This window comes from Ceratotherium simum, chromosome 2 (assembly GCF_057802395.1).
Source record: "Ceratotherium simum simum isolate JZ-2026a chromosome 2, ASM5780239v1, whole genome shotgun sequence".
NCBI lineage: Eukaryota > Metazoa > Chordata > Mammalia > Perissodactyla > Rhinocerotidae > Ceratotherium > Ceratotherium simum.
In genome coordinates this window covers 90,734,906-90,753,852 of record NC_141901.1, presented here as the reverse complement: position 1 = coordinate 90,753,852, position 18,947 = coordinate 90,734,906, and the positions used below count along the sequence as shown (strand labels likewise).

Here is an 18,947-nt window from a genome sequence, read left to right as displayed (position 1 = left end):
TGTGAACGTTATTGTCCACGGTAGATGGCTGTGCGATTTTTTTCTGGCCGAAAAAGTGATAATGCAAATGTGTCTTCTAGAGCTAAACTAACAGGCGCCGCAGGGACAGCCCGGGCGGGAGGACTTCGTGGCACTAGAAGCCTCGGAGAGCCCCCTACAGGCCGGAGGACCCGAAAGGAAAGGACTTCCGCTCGGGTGGGCGGAGCTAGGGAGGCAGAGGAGGAAGTGACCGTCATCAGTTTGCGGCTTGGAATGGCGGCTATTTCAACCTACGCTTGGGGGATGAGGTACCGTGGGCTGTTACAAGTTTTTGGAGAAGTTCTTTTAATAAAGGACTGAAACCTTTGTTCTTTCATTATGCGCACGGGATATCGTTTAGAAACTTACTGTTATGTGATACATAAATAGATGTAACACGTCTATTGTAACAATGTACTCACGAGAACCGACCAGTAATTTTAGAACTAGGATGTTGCCAATATTGTTAAAATTACCTGTATATTTTCTGATCCTATCCCCTTGCTTTCCTCCAGAGGTAACATTCTGTTGTATTTTGGGTTTATTCCTTTGCTTTTAAAAATTTAGTTTATGTACGTGTGTGTTTAATTTGGTAAACTTGAACTCTACGAGGATAGTTTGTTTTTATGTAACCGTCTGCAACTTTTTTTCCACTCGGTATGCTTCTAAATTCATCCTAGATTGTTGCATATATTTGCATATAGCTGTAGGTCCTTAATTTTACTGCTATATACTGGTAATCCTACTTTGTGTGACAGTGTATCCCTTCTATTTCCCAGGTTTTGTCATTACAGACAACGATGGTATGAACATTCTTATGCATGGATTTGGATACAAAAATGCAAGAACTTTTCTAGAGTACAGCATATACCTAGAGAGAACATTTTCAACTACTTCCTAGTTATAATAACTGCTTTAAAGTCTTTGTCTGATAATTGTCACATCTTGGTCATCTAGGCTTTGGCGCCTGTTGATTTTATTTTTCCTTGAGAGCTGGTCATATTTTTCCAGTTCTTTGCATAGTAATTGTGGTTTTTATCCTGGACATTTTGGATATTATGTTGCATTGTCTTGTTGAAAGCCTTTGGAGAATGTTGATTTTTGTTTTGTGTTTTGTTTTGTTTTGTTCTGTTTTGTTTTGTTTTGTTTTGTTTTAGGAAGCAGTCAGTCCAGTTTGGTTCAGATCACAAGTTCAGTCTCACCTTCTGTGGATGCTGGTTCATGTCAGTTCCATTTTCAAAGGCTGTGTTATGCTGCTTTGAGTCTGTTCTATACATAGCACACTCAGGGATTATTTTGGAACTTGGGGAGTAGTTCACATATCTTTTGCTATGCAGCTTTATGTCTCTCTTGCAGATGCTCAGTTCAGGTATGAGCACAGAACTTATGGGGGTTCATACATAGAATTAGGGGGTCCCCTTCTCCAGCTCTCGTCTTTTTGATACTCCTCTCATGCTCTCTGTTTTGTGGGGTCCCCTTAAGGTTTCTCTTGGAGTTTTAGCTGCCTGCCATACTTAGAGCAGCTGACTAGAGTCCACACTGGGGCAAAGAGGTAAGAGAAAAAATCCGTGGATTCCCTCCATACTCTTCAGACCACAGAGGCCCCCTTTCCCAGTTCCTTGTCTAGAAGACAGGGTTTCTCTTGGGGTTGTAGCTGTCCGAACCCAGGCCCTAACTCTTGGGTCAAAGCCTAGAGGGAAAAAAGGAGAAAAAAAGCAAGGTATTCCCCACAAATGCTGGCTCACAGAAGCCCCTTTTACCCATTCCTCTGGCTAGAAATGTGGAGTTTCTCTGTTTTTGCTACCTGTGCTGCCACCACAGCTTCACTAGGTGCCACTAGGTGTCAAAGGTGAGCTTTGACCTCAGGCCAAAACAGGAAAAACAAACACACAGGTCATTTCTCCAAGCTTTGATTCTCCTCCCCAATCTGTTTTTGTTTACTTTTCAGAGTCCTCAAGTAGTTGCTTTTTGTATTTTGTCCTGAGCTTCTAGTTGTAATCAGTAGGAAAGATAGGCTGTAGTGGTCTTTGTTCATCTTGGCTGGCACTGCAAGTCAAGGAAGTGCACTTTGTCACTATGCATCCATCAGAATGATTAAAATGAAAAATTCAGACAATACCAAGTGTTGGAGAGGGTGTGGAGCAATGAGAATTCTTATACACTGCTAGTACTAAGTGTCAATTGATACATTTACTTTGGAAAAAGAAGCTATTATTTCTGAACATATGCTTACCCTATGACGCTGAAATTCCACTCCTAAGTATATTCCCAACAGAAACTCATGTATGTTCACCAAAGACTTGCATAATAATGTTCATCAATGCACTATTTATAATAGCTCCAAACTGGAAGTTCCTAATTGCTTATGAATGGTAGCCTGGATAAACAAATTGTCATATGTTCACACAATGGGATAGTATATACAGCAATGACAATAAACAAATTGCAACTGCATTGAACAGTATGGACGTGACTCACAAATACAACATTGAGTTGAAAAAGCCAGACACAAACTAGCATGTGCTGTATGATTCCATTTATGTGAAATTCAAAAGCAGGCAAAACTAATCCAGGCTAATGGTTACCCTAGGGAGCCAGGAGGAGATAGTGACTGGAAGGGGACATAAGGGGCCTTTTGGGGTCCTGGTAATATTTTTTATCATGATCTGGGTTCTAGTTACACAGATATCTTCACTTTGTAAAAATCCATTAAGCTGCACACTTACGATTTGGGCATTTTTTAAATTTCAATAAGATGTTTAAAAAGTACTTAAACTTACCCATCTCACCGTATCCCACCTATCTGGTCATTCAGTAGATGCTTGCTAAATATTTATACTTCCGGGACAAAGGGAGTGATCACAGACCCTCTTGTGACCTGAGAATGATTGGTACATAGGTACCTTCTGGCCCTAAGGGTGATTGAGGTTTCTTACAGTTGGGATGTTGACTCTGCCATAACTCATATGAAGTCTTATTACAAGGCTATTAAGAAAAGACCCATTCTTAGTTCTGCAGTTAACTGAGAGTTTAAGGTGGCAATGACCCAATCTCTGAGGTTTACATTTCCAGACTCAAGGAAAATTTTTTTAAAGTACAGATAAATCAAGCAGATTTTGTTTTTGCATGTTCAGACACATGCGGGGAAAAATTCTGTTATTCAAAAACAAAGAAAAATAACTTTTTATGAAGTTCTAAATCAAATTCACTGCATGAGTCATAATTGAGATATATTAAAATAACTTTTTGGGTTGACCAGAATTTTTTCTTAATTTTATGGTATATAAATCATTGTGTTAATTATAACTTTACAAGCAACCGCAAAATGTTTGCTCTTGAAATAAGTAGATCTTACTCAAACAGAAGAACAAGGAATTTGAATGAATAAATAAATAAAGTAGTTAGTGAAATTAATACTTGTACCTAAGTAACTCCCTAATTTTAATCTGAGAATTTGTGGGAAGTGAAATTCACTTCTTAGGTCACTAGGACAGCAGTGACCCTAGACAAAATTGTGGCGTATGTGAAGTTGTGGCTGAGTTTTAATGCAAAATGTGCCGTCACTGCAGGATGGAGGGGAGGGTGGCTATAGCCTCCAAAAAGGCACTCAGAATTTGGAAATGTAGTAAAATATCATCATTCGGAATTGAGGTTGGGAGGATTAGCATGCAATTGATTAGATTAGCCATCTGAAAATAGAATTGACTCACTCTAACGTGTAGTTTGTATTTGTGATATTAAGGTAAACATGAATCTCCTAAATCCAAACTATATTCCCGAGGGAATTCTTTTAATAATAGCTACTATTTATTAATCAGTGTATATCTGGTAGTGTGCTAAGAGCTTTACATCCATTATCACATTTAGATTTTCAACAATCTTTAGGAAAGATATTATTAGCTTTGTTTACAGATGAGGAAATCAAGGTTTAGAAAGTTTAAGTATCTTGTGAAAGGCTATAAAGTAACACATATCGTGACTCCCGAGTCAAATTTCTTGGGTTCAAATCCCAGCTCTACTACTTGTTAAACATGTGACCGTAGACAGATTACTTAACTATTTGTATTTTGTTTCTGCATCTAGGAAACAGAGATGATGATAACAGTATCTGTCTTTTAGAATTGCTAAAAGGATTAAGTGAGATTACTCACTTAAGGTGTTTGACAAACAGAACTCGATAAATACTGGTTGTTATTATTCAGTCAAAGGCTCACAGGCAATAGATGCCAGAGCTGGTGAGTAACGTGCAGTTAATGTACCAGAAGTTAACCAGCTGTAGTTAGTACAACTTTTCTGGGAGAATTATATGCCAACAGAAAGATGATTTACAGTCAGTCTAGGATAACAGTGCACACAATATAAGAATACAGTCTTGCAATGGCCAGAAGAGAAGGCTATTTGAGTTCAAGGACTACAACTAACTTTTCAAAGGCAATCTTCCTAGATTAGAGAAGAAATTCAACTTTCCTAACTTGAAAGAAAAATCCCTCGACTACCCATTCTCTTTCTTCTAATTAGATGCTCACCAAACAACGCTCTGATAATTTTCTCTCCTGGGTCCATTTAACCTACCATGGTGAAATACCCAGAATGAATTCTCTGTACAAGTTATTCTTTCTAGATTTAGCTCCTTCCTAGATTGATAAATTGGCATTCTGAGGTGCATATTAGTTTCGTATGGGTCCTTTTAACATACTGATCCCCAAGAGGTTAATTAGCTCTGGTGGAAATGATAAAGTTGAGTTTCTGAACCTACAAAGCTAAGAATCTAGCTTTGGATATTGTATTAGAGCTCCATATCCTTGCAAGTAACAAAAATAAAAATACAATTGGGCCGGCCCCGTGGCATAGGTGATTAAGTACGCATGCTCTGCTTCTGGTGGCCTGGGGTTCACGGGTTCAGATCCCGGGTGTGGACCTACGCACTGCTCATCAAGCCATGCTGTGGCAGGCATCCCACATGAAGTAGAGGAGGATGGGCATGGATGTTAGCCCAGGGACAATCTTCCTCAGCAAAAAAGAGGATTGGCATCAGATGTTAGCTTAGTGCTAATCTTCCTCACACAAAAAAAGAAAAAGAATAAAAGAAAAATACAATGGCTTAAACAACAGAAGATGGGCGAGTTAATATTAGAAAGAGAAGGTGTTTGATGGAACAGGAAGGCAAGAGTGCAGCACAGATTCAGAAGGAGACTGACTGAAAGAAGCCATCCTGCGTCCGAGCAGCCCACTTTCTCAGTCTCTTGCTGCTGACTCTGCTTGCACATCCTTTTCTTTCTGCAGACCGGTTTCTCTGCTACTTAGTTCACAGGACTGACAGAACCACTTACTGCCCTTAGACCTGAGCAAGAGAGGCTCTTAACCCAACCTCAGGGGAGCCCTGCACTTTGGAGAACCTTCTTTGAAATGTTCTAAGTCCTTTCCAGTGCCTGGACCATCTGGCAGAGCCCAGGAGGCAGAACCTAGTTCTGTGTGGGTCCTGGTAATGGAAGCCCTGAAATGTTCTGTAGCCCCTGTGGTGGGGTCCAGCCGAGTCAGCAGGACCTTCTGGGTGGGACACCATAAGCCTGGTTAGGGGCCTTATCAGCCTCAGTCCCTGTTTCCCCCTTTCAGGACCCTCTCTATATTACCCCCCTCACTGTGTGTGGGGTCCACCAGCTGCCTAAGGCGCTCTGGGACTTGTACCTCTGGGGTGGCCTCGGGCTACGTGTCCATGCCGGTTCCTGGGCAGCTGAAGCTCCCGCTGGCCAGGGCACTATTTCTCTCAGGGGATCACACCAAGTTTGGGTCACCAGAATGGCACTGGTTCACTGATCTGGGGGTGATTTTCACTAACACTGGACACTGGACAAGTTCAGGGCTATGGCTACCCATTGTCCTCCTTGGGCCCAAGCCACCAGTGTGAGCCAGTGTGTGGGCTCCTCCCTGTCGGTGTTCAGACCCAGGAACCCCCTGGTGGAGAGCAACTGAGGCAGGCACAGTAGCAGCGGGCACCCTTTATCTTGGTGTCCCCCCGCACTCTGCTGCTGATGCCCAGGGCAGTCACACCACCCTTTTGCAAGCTATTTGCTCCACATCAGTCCTGATCATGGCTGTGCTTGTTCCCTCCCAGGGCTTTCCAGACTGTAGCACCACAAAGCCAATGGGCCTTTCCGATCAATGTCCCATCTTGCCTTTAATCAATGTGGTGACATCCTGCTTGACTTAAGCCCTGTGGGACAAGCGATGGATATGGCTTGCCTGGATGGGGACTGCTCCTCTTGCTCCCCCTAGGGCCCCTCGCCTAGCCTTACTACTGGTAACTGGTGTGTGGAAGGCAGGGCTGCGGTCAACATTAAAAGGGTCCCGTTCTAGCAATGCAGTGATTAAGACTTAGATAGTTTGAGAGAAGACATGGTTGGAAGATCTGTTGTTCTAGGAAAGTGCTTTAAGGTCTGTAAATAAATGCTATAAAATTCTAATGATAAATTTAACATGACCTTCAAACAGGATAATTGTTTACATTTTCCTGCATTCTCTGGGTAAGACTTGCGTTTGTGGTCATTATCCACCACGCACATTAACGACATTTGAGAGCCATTGGAAGCCAGTACTAATGGGCAGCACAATGGATGTTGCAATGAGATGAGTAATGATGTAATCAGTGTTAAATAAATGGCATTAGGGAACTGTGGAGGCAAGAAGATCTATACTGTTTCAATTAAAAAAGTTTCCAAAGACCCATGGCACTGTGAATAACAATAGTGTTGCTACCTTTTCCTTGCAGTGGGATATATGAAATTAGCCAGAAATAGTATCTTTGAAAATAAATAACACAAAGAAGTGAATCCTGGCAACTAGGAAAATTTTTCGTGTGTATCGATTGGACAATAAACATCTATGTTAGTACCTTTTTCTTGCCCTAAGTCATTATCGATAAATCACTACACCTCACATGAGCCCATGAATTTTGTAATTACTTTTATAATCAAATTGTTGCTATAGATAGCTTCTGCCCTGCCCACCTCCAAATATTTCCCCAGGGCCTTGTATACCTTAGAGACAGCCCTGAACAGAAGGTAGTGTTACTAAAGCATCCACGTTTATATCTCTCTTGCATTCAAGAGATTCCCAACTGGAATCTCTTAGCCCCAACTTCAGATTTCCAGACAAAGGCTCTGGTTGTGCTAGCCTTAGTCAGATCCAATCACCCACGTCAAGTGGTCAGGAGCCTGGTGTAATGTATGACCCTGAATGCTAGGAGGCACCCCTGTGGGAAAAGGGTAGCACCCAGAGAAAAGAAAAAGCAGTTGGTTCTTGTAATTTGTTTTCTAGTGCTGTGTAACAAATTATCACAAATGTAGCAGCTTAAAGCAACACATTTTATTATCTCTCAGTGTCTGTGGGTCAGAAGTCTGAGCATGGCTTAGTCTCTGCTTAGGGTCTCACCAGACAGCAATCAAGGTATCAACAGGGGGTGGGGGAGCGCAGGGGCAATTTCATGTGAGTCTCAGGGTCATCTTCTGAGCTCATTCAAGTTGTTGATAGAATTTGGTTCCTTGCAATTAGAGAACTGAGGTCTCCCATTTTCTTGCCAAATGTCAGCCAGGGCTTTCTCTCAGCTCCTAGAGACAGCCCTCAGGTCCTAGTCACATGGTGCTCTTGCAACATGGAGTTTAATTCTCGCCTGCAGAATTTCTCTACAATCTGTTCCTGCTGCTGCTGCTGCTGGTAGTAATGCTAATACTATTACTATTACTTACTACCGCCGTGACTGTAGTCTTCTATAATGCAACATAATCATGGGAAAAATGATTCCATCACCTTTGCTATATAATGCTATATAATGTAACCCATCATAGTCACAGGTCCTGCCCACACTCAAAGGGAGGGTATAATACAGGGCATGTAAACCAGGGGCAGGAATCTTGGGAGCCATCTTAAAATCCTGCCTAAAACACAGCTCTTGAATAGGCAAATACTCTGAAAGATGGCCACTACAGCTGTCACTATCTCAAGGCATTGAGAAGCCTTTAAACTGACTGTTCGCCTTTTTCACATTCTTTTAAGAACAACGTAGTTTATTATAGTGATTGGGATGTGTGTGAATATTCAGACATTCAAGTCTCTTGTACACCAAATATAATCTCTGAGAATACTTTGTCACACAGATTTCTTTCTACAATTCAAAATACATGTGCTGAAAGAAATGACAAGAAATTATTAAACATTGTTTACTTAGTACACTTTACAATTTGACATTCTTCGAAATTCAGTGGGTTAGAAGATGTGAGTATACGTACATACACACTTCACAAATCTACAACTTAAATGGTCTTTTTGTTCTGTGCAAACTATTAATAGGAAATTTTTGCCAGCTGGTGTTTCAGAGTCCTTTATAAATTAATTATAGTATTTGCTAGCCGTGTGGGAGTGGAACAGTCTAATTAGGTCAAGGAGGCTGGCCCTGCTGGAACCTGAAAGGCAAGGCATGTATAAGGTGTCAGCTGCAAATCTAATGTGGTGCTTTCTTGAGCACATATTTAAAAGAAAAAAAGTGAAAAATACTGATTACATGCAAATTTATGGGAAAAATCATATCATAATTAGAATAAAAATTTATTGAAATTTGCCGTCAATCTATAGCAAAGATAAAATATTTTAGCTGACACGACTTCACAGGTTTTCCATGCCACAGGAAGAATGGGATGCTTGATGCTAACAGCACATTCATTCATTCGTTCACTCACTCCCTCAAGGAGAGGGCTGGGTGTTATGGCTACAAGCTCGCTCTTTCAGGAGCTCACAGAGTGCTGGTGAATACAGATGTGTAAAGAGAGAGAAAGCAGTGTCGTGTGTAGTTTAGGCATAATTAGAGGATATTATGGGCATTCCCAGGTGGAACAACTCTCCCAGTTCATGGGTGGGTGGGAAAGGAAAATTCTTCAGGGTTATTTTATTACAAGTAAGAGAAACCAAATCTGGTTAAACTTTATCCTTCAGGGCTGGGACAAGAGTGAGGCAAGCAAGTCACATGGGGTGTGAAATTTAAGGAGGCACTCTCTCTCTCAGGGGCTAAGCCTGCAGGAGTCACCTGACAGTGAGTGCCTCCTTAAATTCTGGGCAGCAGGCATCTGGCTCACCCTAGTCCTGGCCCTCTCTATTCCTTCAGTCTTACCCTTAGTCAAAAACTTCTTTTTTATTCTAGTTTTTTCCCCAATGAAAAACAATTGAGAAACTCATTCATGCTGATGTAAATGACTAGAAACAATTTAAAGTACACATTCTTTTAAAGGAATTTTCAGTTTTAGCAGAAATCAAGTCCTTAAACCATCGCTCAAAAACTCAAATGTTTACAGGACCAGACGGTGGTGTAAATGAATGAAGCAGGCCTGTGTAAGACACTGGGCAGTGAGGGAGATTGTGATGAGCTAGTCAAGGACTCTCAAATTCAGCCTGGAAATAAACAGTGTTTTGGCCAAACAAGAAGTGCCTGCTGTATTATTAGGTCAGTATGATAGTCGTTTGTGCCTCTGTCTAAGGTGAAAGAAATTCAGTTGCTATATTAGAATTTCCGTAGGCAAATGGATGTGAAGACATAAAGAGAATTTGATGGAAAACACTTACTTGGGCTATTTTTCTCCACTTAAAGGTTCCTTGTGAGGCCTTATGAAGCATTTTTTTGACTTTCTTTCTCACAGACCCCAAGATTTGGTCAGTTGTTCCCATTCTTTGCTATCATTACTTGTTGCTTTGCCTGTATTCTATGAGCCACAGGACATAACTGGAGAGGTTTTCACAGCTAAAAACTAGAGAGAAATAGATAAAGCTTAGGAACAGGAAAGTTATAGTATCACTTGAAATCTTAAAAGTCTCTTATCTGGACAGAAATAATGTAGTGGACCCAAGCAGTCATAGTTTAGATCTGCTTAATGTGCTTTCCTATGGCAGTTTCACACTCCAGGTGCTTCCGGGGGGAAGGTCAATCATGATGCTGCCCTTAACCCCAAGCGCTGTGTGGGATTCTTGTCCCAGGCTGTCCCATCAGAATGCCCAGTCTCCTGAAGGGGAAGAAGGAGTAAAGCAGCCAGCCTGAGATCCATTCACTTCCTTTACCAAAGGGACACCACGAGGAGAAAGAAAAGAAGAGAAGTGATCTGGTCTAAGTTCCTGTCAACTGGGCTTCCAGGTAAATAGAATAATGATTTTAGACAGGAGGAGGAGGTCTTGTCTACAGAATGCCTTTAGTAGTATCTTCCTTGGTAAGGATTGCTTACGGTAAATAAACCTGGGATCTATTGATTTATGGGACATGCCTCCCAAGAGAATGGCATGTGAGCTACACAACTCTCTGAGGTATAAAATGGAGATATTGTGTAAATTACCTGCTCCCCACTCTGTGAGGTAATAGTCTACAAAACCTCACACAGATACTCCGTCTGTTATTCTTCACCAGTGGATAGGAAGGATCTGGCAAGAAAGTCCCAGACCTTTCTCTGCTTTGTCTTTGCCTCTTGATTGCCTATACTCTTGAAATTTTTAGCAAAGCTTGATGCTAGGTAAAATTTCAATTTGTGTGAGTCTAATTTGATAATTCAATCCTGTGTGTTAGCTCGCCTGGTCATGGTGACTGGTTGAAGAATGAATATATAAACCAGGAAAAACCAATCAGAATGTTCCCAGGATTCATTTAGGAATGTTGGGAGAGAGAAGTTCTCTATCCATTGGAATTCCTAAACTGGTAAATGTGAATGTGAAACCCACTATATAGAGAGAGCCCACTCACAGGAAGAAGTCAAGCAGAGACAATGAGAGCTGATAGATGGAGAGAATTAAAGAGAGAGAAGACAGGTAAGGGATAGGGAGAGAAAGTGAATTCTGAGTATAGCATTTGAATCCCTGAATTTTATTCTGTCTGAAACCATGTCTATCCCCTGGAATTCCCAGTTACATAACCCAAGTCAACGCATTCTCTTTTTGCTTAAGCTAGATGCCACTGGGTTTTTGTCACTTGCAACCAAGAATTCTGACTATTACAGCTAGCATTTGCTATGGGCAAAGCTGAGAGAAGGACCGGGGAGCTCAGGAACAGACAAGCCTTCTAGGAAAGAGTAGTTCTCAGAGAATAAAGATCAGATGAGAAACAAAGAAAATACATATCATAAAGCTATTTGGAACTTCCACCTCTGGTTCACACATAAATATTGTTGAAATGTTACATAAGATTGCAACTATTATAACAATATTTTTAACCATTTTACGCTATGCAGTATGGAGGCGTGCTCTTCTGCCTTCGTTTTCTTTTGCCAGCTTTACCCTGTGTGTGACCTCCTTTTGGGCTTTGTGACCAGGTAACGCATAGTGTTTTGTAGATTTGGCTTTGTCTTAGCAAAACTCCATTTTTAGAAATTATCCCTTTATGTTGTAATTACCTGTTTGTTTTATATATCCTTGCTTCCTCATAGGTAGGGGATGAATTTTATTTCCTTAACCTCAGCACCTGGAACATAGTGCTCAATATTTGTAGAACAAATGGAGAGAGGAATTTTATTTTTGCCCTTGTTGAAACTATACACAGTCCTGACCAATGTGAAATTCTACGTCTTGATTCCCTCCCACTCCCTACAAAATGTGCATCATTATATTACTTGGTGTGCAACAAAATGTTTGATTGTGATGAATGCTATTATAGTTAAGGCACATCGCTAACATTTGCAATAAACAAGGAATGACTACCTCAAATTGTTCCACAGTTTAGAGCAGTGGTAAAAATCATGGGCTTTTGGAACTAGAATTCCTGCTCTGCTGCCTGCTAGCCGTTTGACATTGGTCAAAGAGCTACCTCTCAGTTTCCTCTTCTGTATAATAGGAATAATAATGCATAGTATAATAATAATATGCATTATTATACTGTATATTACTGTACATATTATATATGTTGACAGTATTAGCTAAGTACTATATTTAAAACTCTTTGAAAGAAGAGTATTTAGCACATAGTAAGTGCCACGTAAGTGTTTGCTGTGGTTATTCTTATTATTGTTCTCCAAACCTCATTTTTATCACAGTAAAATATACTGTGGGGATAATATTACATGTGTTTGAATTTCAAATAAGATAATGCATGTAAAATACTTGACACTAAATGCACAATAAAGAGCAAGTATTAATAGCTGTTATTGGGTTAGTTAGATTAATTAAAAGTTAATACATGTGTACCAAATATGTATAACCAATTTTCAAAAACAAAATAATATAACTCATTTAATGTTAAAACACACGCGGGCACGCACACACACGCACTCATAAGTAGTATAATGTTGGGGTTCAGGGTACAGGCATTGGAACCACTTTGCCTGGGTTCAGCTCTCGGCGCTATCACATGTTATTTGTGTGATCTCAGGCAAGTTATTTAACTTCTCTGAATCACTCCCAATAAAATGAGAATAACGATAGTATCTGCTCCATAATGTGGTTCTGAGGATTAATTGAGGCAATCCCTCTAAGGTAATAAGTACAATGCCAGGAAAATAGTAAGCAGTCAATAAATGTTAGCTCTTATTATGGCTGTGAGCCTCAGTCACATTCAATGATGAAATGAGGATAACACTGTCCACCTGACCAGGCTGTTATGTGGATCAAGTGTGATGGTGCCAGTGAAAACGTCTAGTAAATGGTAGGTATTTGATAAACGCCAGTTTTCTTTCTCATTTTTATGATTCAGGAGACGGCTTGGAATTTTACAATGCCTTCAGGTTATCAGTATAAATATCAATTGAATTTCTACGTGCAGGGCTATAGGACAGAGAGAATTAGGTAGAATTTGATCAGTGACACATATTAAATGTTGTTTATTGAATAAATATCATTCAGTTGGCATATTAGCTATTCTTATAAAAGTAGATTTTCCCAGAAGTGTCCCATTTTTGTATATTCTTTTGGTTCGTGTCACAGATAAACAGCAATTTACTCTATTCAGAGAAGAATAGAAAAGTAGGCTGGTATTCCAGGTTTCTTGCAGTGAACATTGGTGCACAATCTGCTAGAACCAAAGAAGGATGTTATTAATCAAACGGTGCACAGGGAGGCAGAGGACTTCATTATGCTGTTTTGCTCCCACAACTTGCACCTGGAGCTTTTTAATGACTGTGCCCTTTGGAGACAGGTGGCACTCTGCAAAGTGCAAACCTCTCTAAACCTCTTCTTGTCTCAGACTGACACGTCTTCATGGCACGGTGAATAATCAATCTAAGTCTTAAATGATGTGAAAGGCTTGGGTGGGACTATAATTAGCTGAAACAATTTTTTTCCTGGTCTTTAGGAGCACACATGGCTAGAACAAGGGAAAGAAAAAATGTCAAGAAACAGCTGGGGAAAAAAATTCATGTATTCGTTGAAAAAGGCAAGCCTATAAAAGATGACATTGTGTACTGGGCGAGCAAGCACAGTAGATGGCAGTTTAGTGACATGCAATACCATTTTGTTGTGTTCAGAAGTCATCTTTTTAAAGGAATATATGGAATATAGGAAAATATGTATCTTGAATGTTATATATTTGTTTTCATCTTTTTTTAGGGAAAAATTCTGTGCATGATCTCTGCTGGCTTAGAGAAACAGAATTATTATAAACTCGTCAGATAGCACAGACTATAAAAGGGACATTGAAGTGCTCCAGGATTTTTTCACCATATTTTATTTACATCACACTCATTTTGAAGCACGTATAGGTATTTTTTGATATTTGAAGAGACAAAGCACTTGGAAATGACTCTCAAGTAAAATAACACCACAACCAACAGTTGATTCCTCTGAAAAACTGACTGTAATTTTAGCATTTCATGTATGTTTTCTTTAACTGTTAGTTAAAATATTTAACAAGCTAAGAGAGGTATGGAAAGGGAGCAGAGACAGAGGGGATATGAAGAAGAAAAGATAAAATTTCCAAGAATTTTTGAATGTTAAAAGGAGAAAAAATAAGAATGCAACCTTCCCTAAGATACAAACTCAAGATTGTGTCTCTTGTTACCTGGAATTCACCAAAAAGTCCAGGCATTAGGAAAATTCTGATCCCAGAACAGGAAGCTGACAGTTCTTCGTAAGATGGAATCAGACCATTACACACGCTGTATTGGTTTAATTGAGCATACAGTATATCCTTCAGCAAGAAATCCTCTGCCGTGAGACCCTATTTTCTTGGGCACCAGGGCTTGACAGATTTCTCACACACAAGAGTGATACAATTTTGACATGAAATGTGCTTATACTTTGAAAGCCATTAAACAAGACTTGTTTGCTTATAATTTTCTAATAAAATAAAAGGCCTTCTGTGGAAAGCAGTTTTAAAAACACATCATAACATTTTAAGTGGGTAGGTCTTGCAACATTTGTTCCAATTTTCTAGTGACAGACACAGAGTAATAAGATTTCCCTAACAGATGCTTAGTGCTGGGTACTCACATGTCACTCAAGCTGACAAAGTTTTACAAAAAAACACTTTCTTCACCATGTTACCATTTTGAAAGATCAACTATTGCACATAATTCAATTTTGCTTAATTGAAAAGTATAAATTTCACAAAATATAATTTATTAAATTTAATATGATAAAATTAATTGGATATACACCCTAAACAACCCACTAGATCCTATCCTACAAAGTTGTCTGTCCCAGATGAGAGTCTAATCCTACATGCCTGCAGAGAAGCTTTGGCTTAGTTCACAATAAGATCATAGAATTTTGGAGTTGGGAAAGAGACTTATGGATCATCTATTTCAAATTAATGCCTACTTTTAAGAATTTTCTTTTTTTATGTACCTGAAAGATTTGAATCGAGCATCTCACATGTCCTGGTATATCCAAGGAACTATGTTAGGGACTAGTAATGCAAGAATAAATATTTCACTATCCCTGTATCTGAGGAGGAGCTCAGAGTATAGCTGGGAAGATGACAAATAAATTAATAACTATACTGTAGTGTGATAAAGGCTATAACAGGTTTGTATACAATCCTCCAGGAAAACAGACGAGGGAGCAATCTGTGTCGCTTGGGGGTTCTGCGAAGACAACAGAGAGGAAATTGAATTTGAGCTGGAGCAGGAATTCTCAGAGGAGAAGTGTGGGCTGAGGATGTAGGAAAGGAAATAGACAGGAAGGCAGAAAAGCGTGTCTGGAGAATGAGAGTGTACAATGTAGGGAATGGTGGGAATGATGGAGAGTTGGACTGGAGAGGTAATTCAGGGAAAGACAGCAAATATGAGATTCTGAAATGTTTGACATTACTTTTGTAGGGAATAGGGGGCAATTGAAAAAATTTGAAAGGGAAGACAGGGATATGACCTGATGTATATTTTTGAAAAGCTGTCTCTGGCAATGGTGTGAAGGACGGTTTAGAGTAGATTAATAATAGGCATGTTGAAGTATGTTTTCATGAGATACTAGGGCAGTGGCAGTGACAACAGACAAAGGCATATATTAAGGTACATTTTAGAAACTGAATTGATGAACTCGGTGGTCAGTTGCTTGGGAGAGGCAGGTGCTAAGGGAAAGGGAGAAGTTAAGGAAGGCTTCAAGAGGTCAAGTTTGCATGATTAGTTTTGAGGGTTTGGATAGGTATTTATTTAATCCTCTTCACAAGCTTTTGAGGATTATAACCGATAAGAAAAACTGAAGTTCGGAAAATTTAAGTAATTTGCCAAGGCATCCATATAGGTAGCAATTTATGAAGGCCAGATTCGAGCACATTCTGTTTGACTAATTCCAGAACCCCAGCTCTTAACCAGTGAGCTGATTTTCTTTCTATACGGACTGAATGGGCAGTGATGCCACTTACTAGGCTGGGAAATACAGGAGGAAAATCATGTTTTGAATGGAAGATAATCAGTTTGTCCTTTAACATCTTGAGTTTGATGTATCTGAAAGGCCAGAAAGTGAAGATATTCCGAAGAGAATTGGAAAGAACAGTTCTGAAGTTAATGAAAGATGGGGAGTCAGAAAGTTTAGATTTAGGAGACATCAGTGAATAAGTGATGGTTGAAGCCATAAGAGTGACTCAGATGGCCCAGAGAATAGGCATAGGGAAGAGAATTGAGCAGAAAGCTTTCAGTGGCAGTAGAATGAAAGGAGTCAGGAGAGGAGACTGAGAAGGAGCATTCAAATGGCTTAAAGGGAAACCAGCACAATACAACTTCCACATTGGTCTGTGAAATGGGGACATTTTCTCCCTTGAGTATACATTGGGCAGAAGGTTGGACCATCATCTTCTTAATTGTCCACTATTGCTTTAAGAGCATTGTTATAATTGTGAAAGACTGTCACTCACAGCCTCTCCTTTTCTGAAGTTCACAATCTCTTCCCATTCAGGATCACCATCTTCCACTCCACACAAATTCCCATCATCATAGTAGGCCATAAGTCCACATCCTCAATGATGCACCCACTCTCACTTCAATTCCTAGACTGTATATACTCCAGCCGACTTCACCTCCAAGATATTTCCATATTGTCCCAGGAACTGCTCCACTTGTGAAATATTTAACCATGAAATTCCAATGACTGAGCATAGTGTCTGTCTCTCTTCCTCCCTCTCACTAACTAGTTCAGATTCAACTTTGTTCATATCATTTATTAAGTATCTATCATATATTGTGTGCTAGGGCTTAGATATCTATATTTATATCATCTATATCTATATTTATATCTATATCTCTCCCTATATATCCTAGCACTGAGACATTGTTCCTAATGTCAAGAATTTCACAGAATAGGAAGGGAGCAGATAAGTAAAAAATTTTTTGCAATGCTAGTGTGATGAGTAAAATGATAGAGGTATATTATAGATACAGTAGTGTGATACAGTGAAAAGTTTGAGCAGTTGCACTTGAGTTGAAAAGAGGAGATACATCATTTATTTATAATTGTATAACTAAACCTTCAAACTTAGTGGCTTAAAATAGCAATGATTTATTATTTCCCACAATTCTGTGGGTTGACTGGGCTCCATCTACATTCAGCTGGTGGCTGGGACGGGCAGGAAGGGCCAAGAAGGTCTTCTCACATGTCTGGGTATAGGCGCTCTATGCCAACTCTCCTCTTCTGGCCTTTCTCCCCCATGATAGCTTATACTCCAGGCGGGATAGCCTGAACTTTTTCACAGCATGGTAGCTGGGTTAGGCTGGAATTGGCACAGTGCAAATTCTGCAGCATTCTATTGGTTTGCCCAGAATCAAGGGCTTTTTGTGGGAGTAATGACTTGAGTGTACAGGGATGAGATGAAAATTTGGCAGCCATTTTTTTGCAGACAAATTCCCCACAGAAGACTTTAAAAAGGGAGAGATGCTTGAGATGAGTCTTGATAGCTGAGTTCGTCAGGTGGATGGGATTTAGGAGAAGAGGAGGAGTTCTTTGGGAAGAACAGCAGTGGCAAGAAAACAGGAAGCAGCATAGTCATCTGTGTGCCAGGACAGGTGGCATACCTGAGGGCATTTGGGGGAAGGAATAGGACATGAACTTGCTAGCAGGCAAGATTATGGAAAGCCTGGTTATAAGAGGTAAACTAAACTTTATCTTCCAGGCTGTAGAATGCCCTTAAAGAGGTTTTGTGCAAGGGAGTGGCTGCTCTTCACTCTCATTGATTCTTCTACTTTGTCAGCTTTATATGTTCTTGATCAAAAAGCCCTGGGGCTGGCCCGGTGGCATAGTGGTTAAGTGCATGCCCTCCGCTGTGTTGGCCCGGGGCTCGGATCCCAGGCGCACACCAAAGCACCGCTTGTCAAGCCATGCTGTGGCGCCATCCCATATAAAGTGGAGGAAGATGGGCACGGATGTTAGCCCAGAGCCAGTCTTCCTCAGCAAAAAAAAGAAAAAAAAAAAGAGGATTGGTGACAGATGTTAGTTCAGGGCTAATCTTGCTCACAAAAAAAGAAGAAGCCTTTGGCTTCCTTTCCTTATTCAATCCAACTGACAACCCATTGTCATTCAGTTAAACCTCTCTCACCGGCACTCTTAATTCTCAACACTCTTATGACCTTCTCATTCTATTGTCCTAATTCTCAATTCTAGAATAACCTAGCCATCTGTTTGTTCTGATCCTGGAACCAGGCATTGGATAATACTGCAGCAAATCACATAACCATGTTGATTGCTTGACTAATACCTTTACAATTTCCAGCTGCTGTTGGACTCTCACTATTGTACAGCAATCTTTACATAGCCTTGCCCATTTCCTATGCTGGTCATTTTTTGCTACTCTTTTCAAGCTTTGCGCTTAATGCTGCACAATTTTCCCTTAGCAGATTACTTTGACTACTTCATGGAGGAAATAGCTGTTATAGCTGTGAAAAACTTCCTTCACACTGTTTCCTTGGAATTCATTTATTCTTTCTCATTCTGGATCATCCCTTGCCTTTCCTTCGAAATTCCTGTCAACATTCTAGGACTTATTTTACTTCTTTTACACCACCGAATTGATTTACAGTTTTCATCCATCCTTATCTCCTCCCCTCCTTCCACAGAGGCATTCTGCCTCCTTTCCTTCACCTATGCTCATGACCCCTAGCCTTCTACCTCTTGCAAGTTCTTGCTCTAATAATTATGTCCTTTCTTACCTGCTCTTTCAATCTATCTCTTTCCACAACTTTCTCCTCAGCCTAAAATGTGCAAAAATATTTTCTATCCTATGAACCTTTTCCTCAGCCTTGCTTCCACCACTATCAATATTCTCTCACTGTACCCCCAGCTTATTCTTCCTTATTTCATATTTACTTCTTAGCAGCCTGCAACTTGACTTGTCTTAATCAAATGTGAAGTGCAGTTGCTGACACATGGTATACATGTAATAAATATGTATTAATGATCAATTTCTAATTGCCAGTATTATGATCTCTTGTTAGCCATCATCCTACTTATGGTGGAGGGCAAGGGATAAGTTCCATTTAAGGTCCTGCCCCTGGCTC

The 18,947-nt window shown here is 40.1% G+C and overlaps 1 protein-coding gene across 3 annotated transcripts in view; it reads left to right on the top strand.

Moving 5' to 3' along the window:
• The first annotated feature begins 24 nt into the window (after window positions 1-24).
• The window catches only part of LOC147918093 (uncharacterized), a 31,381-nt gene continuing 12,458 nt past the window's right edge, over window positions 25-18,947 (top strand). For 2 of the 3 annotated variants that reach the window (XM_087449047.1, XM_087449037.1), the window contains exon 1: window positions 25-287. In XM_087449047.1, coding sequence (XP_087305173.1) covers window positions 25-287 — 263 coding nt within the window. Of the gene's footprint in view, window positions 10,187-18,947 lie in introns of all 3 variants that reach the window. The other variant, XR_015556376.1, reaches the window with a different exon arrangement.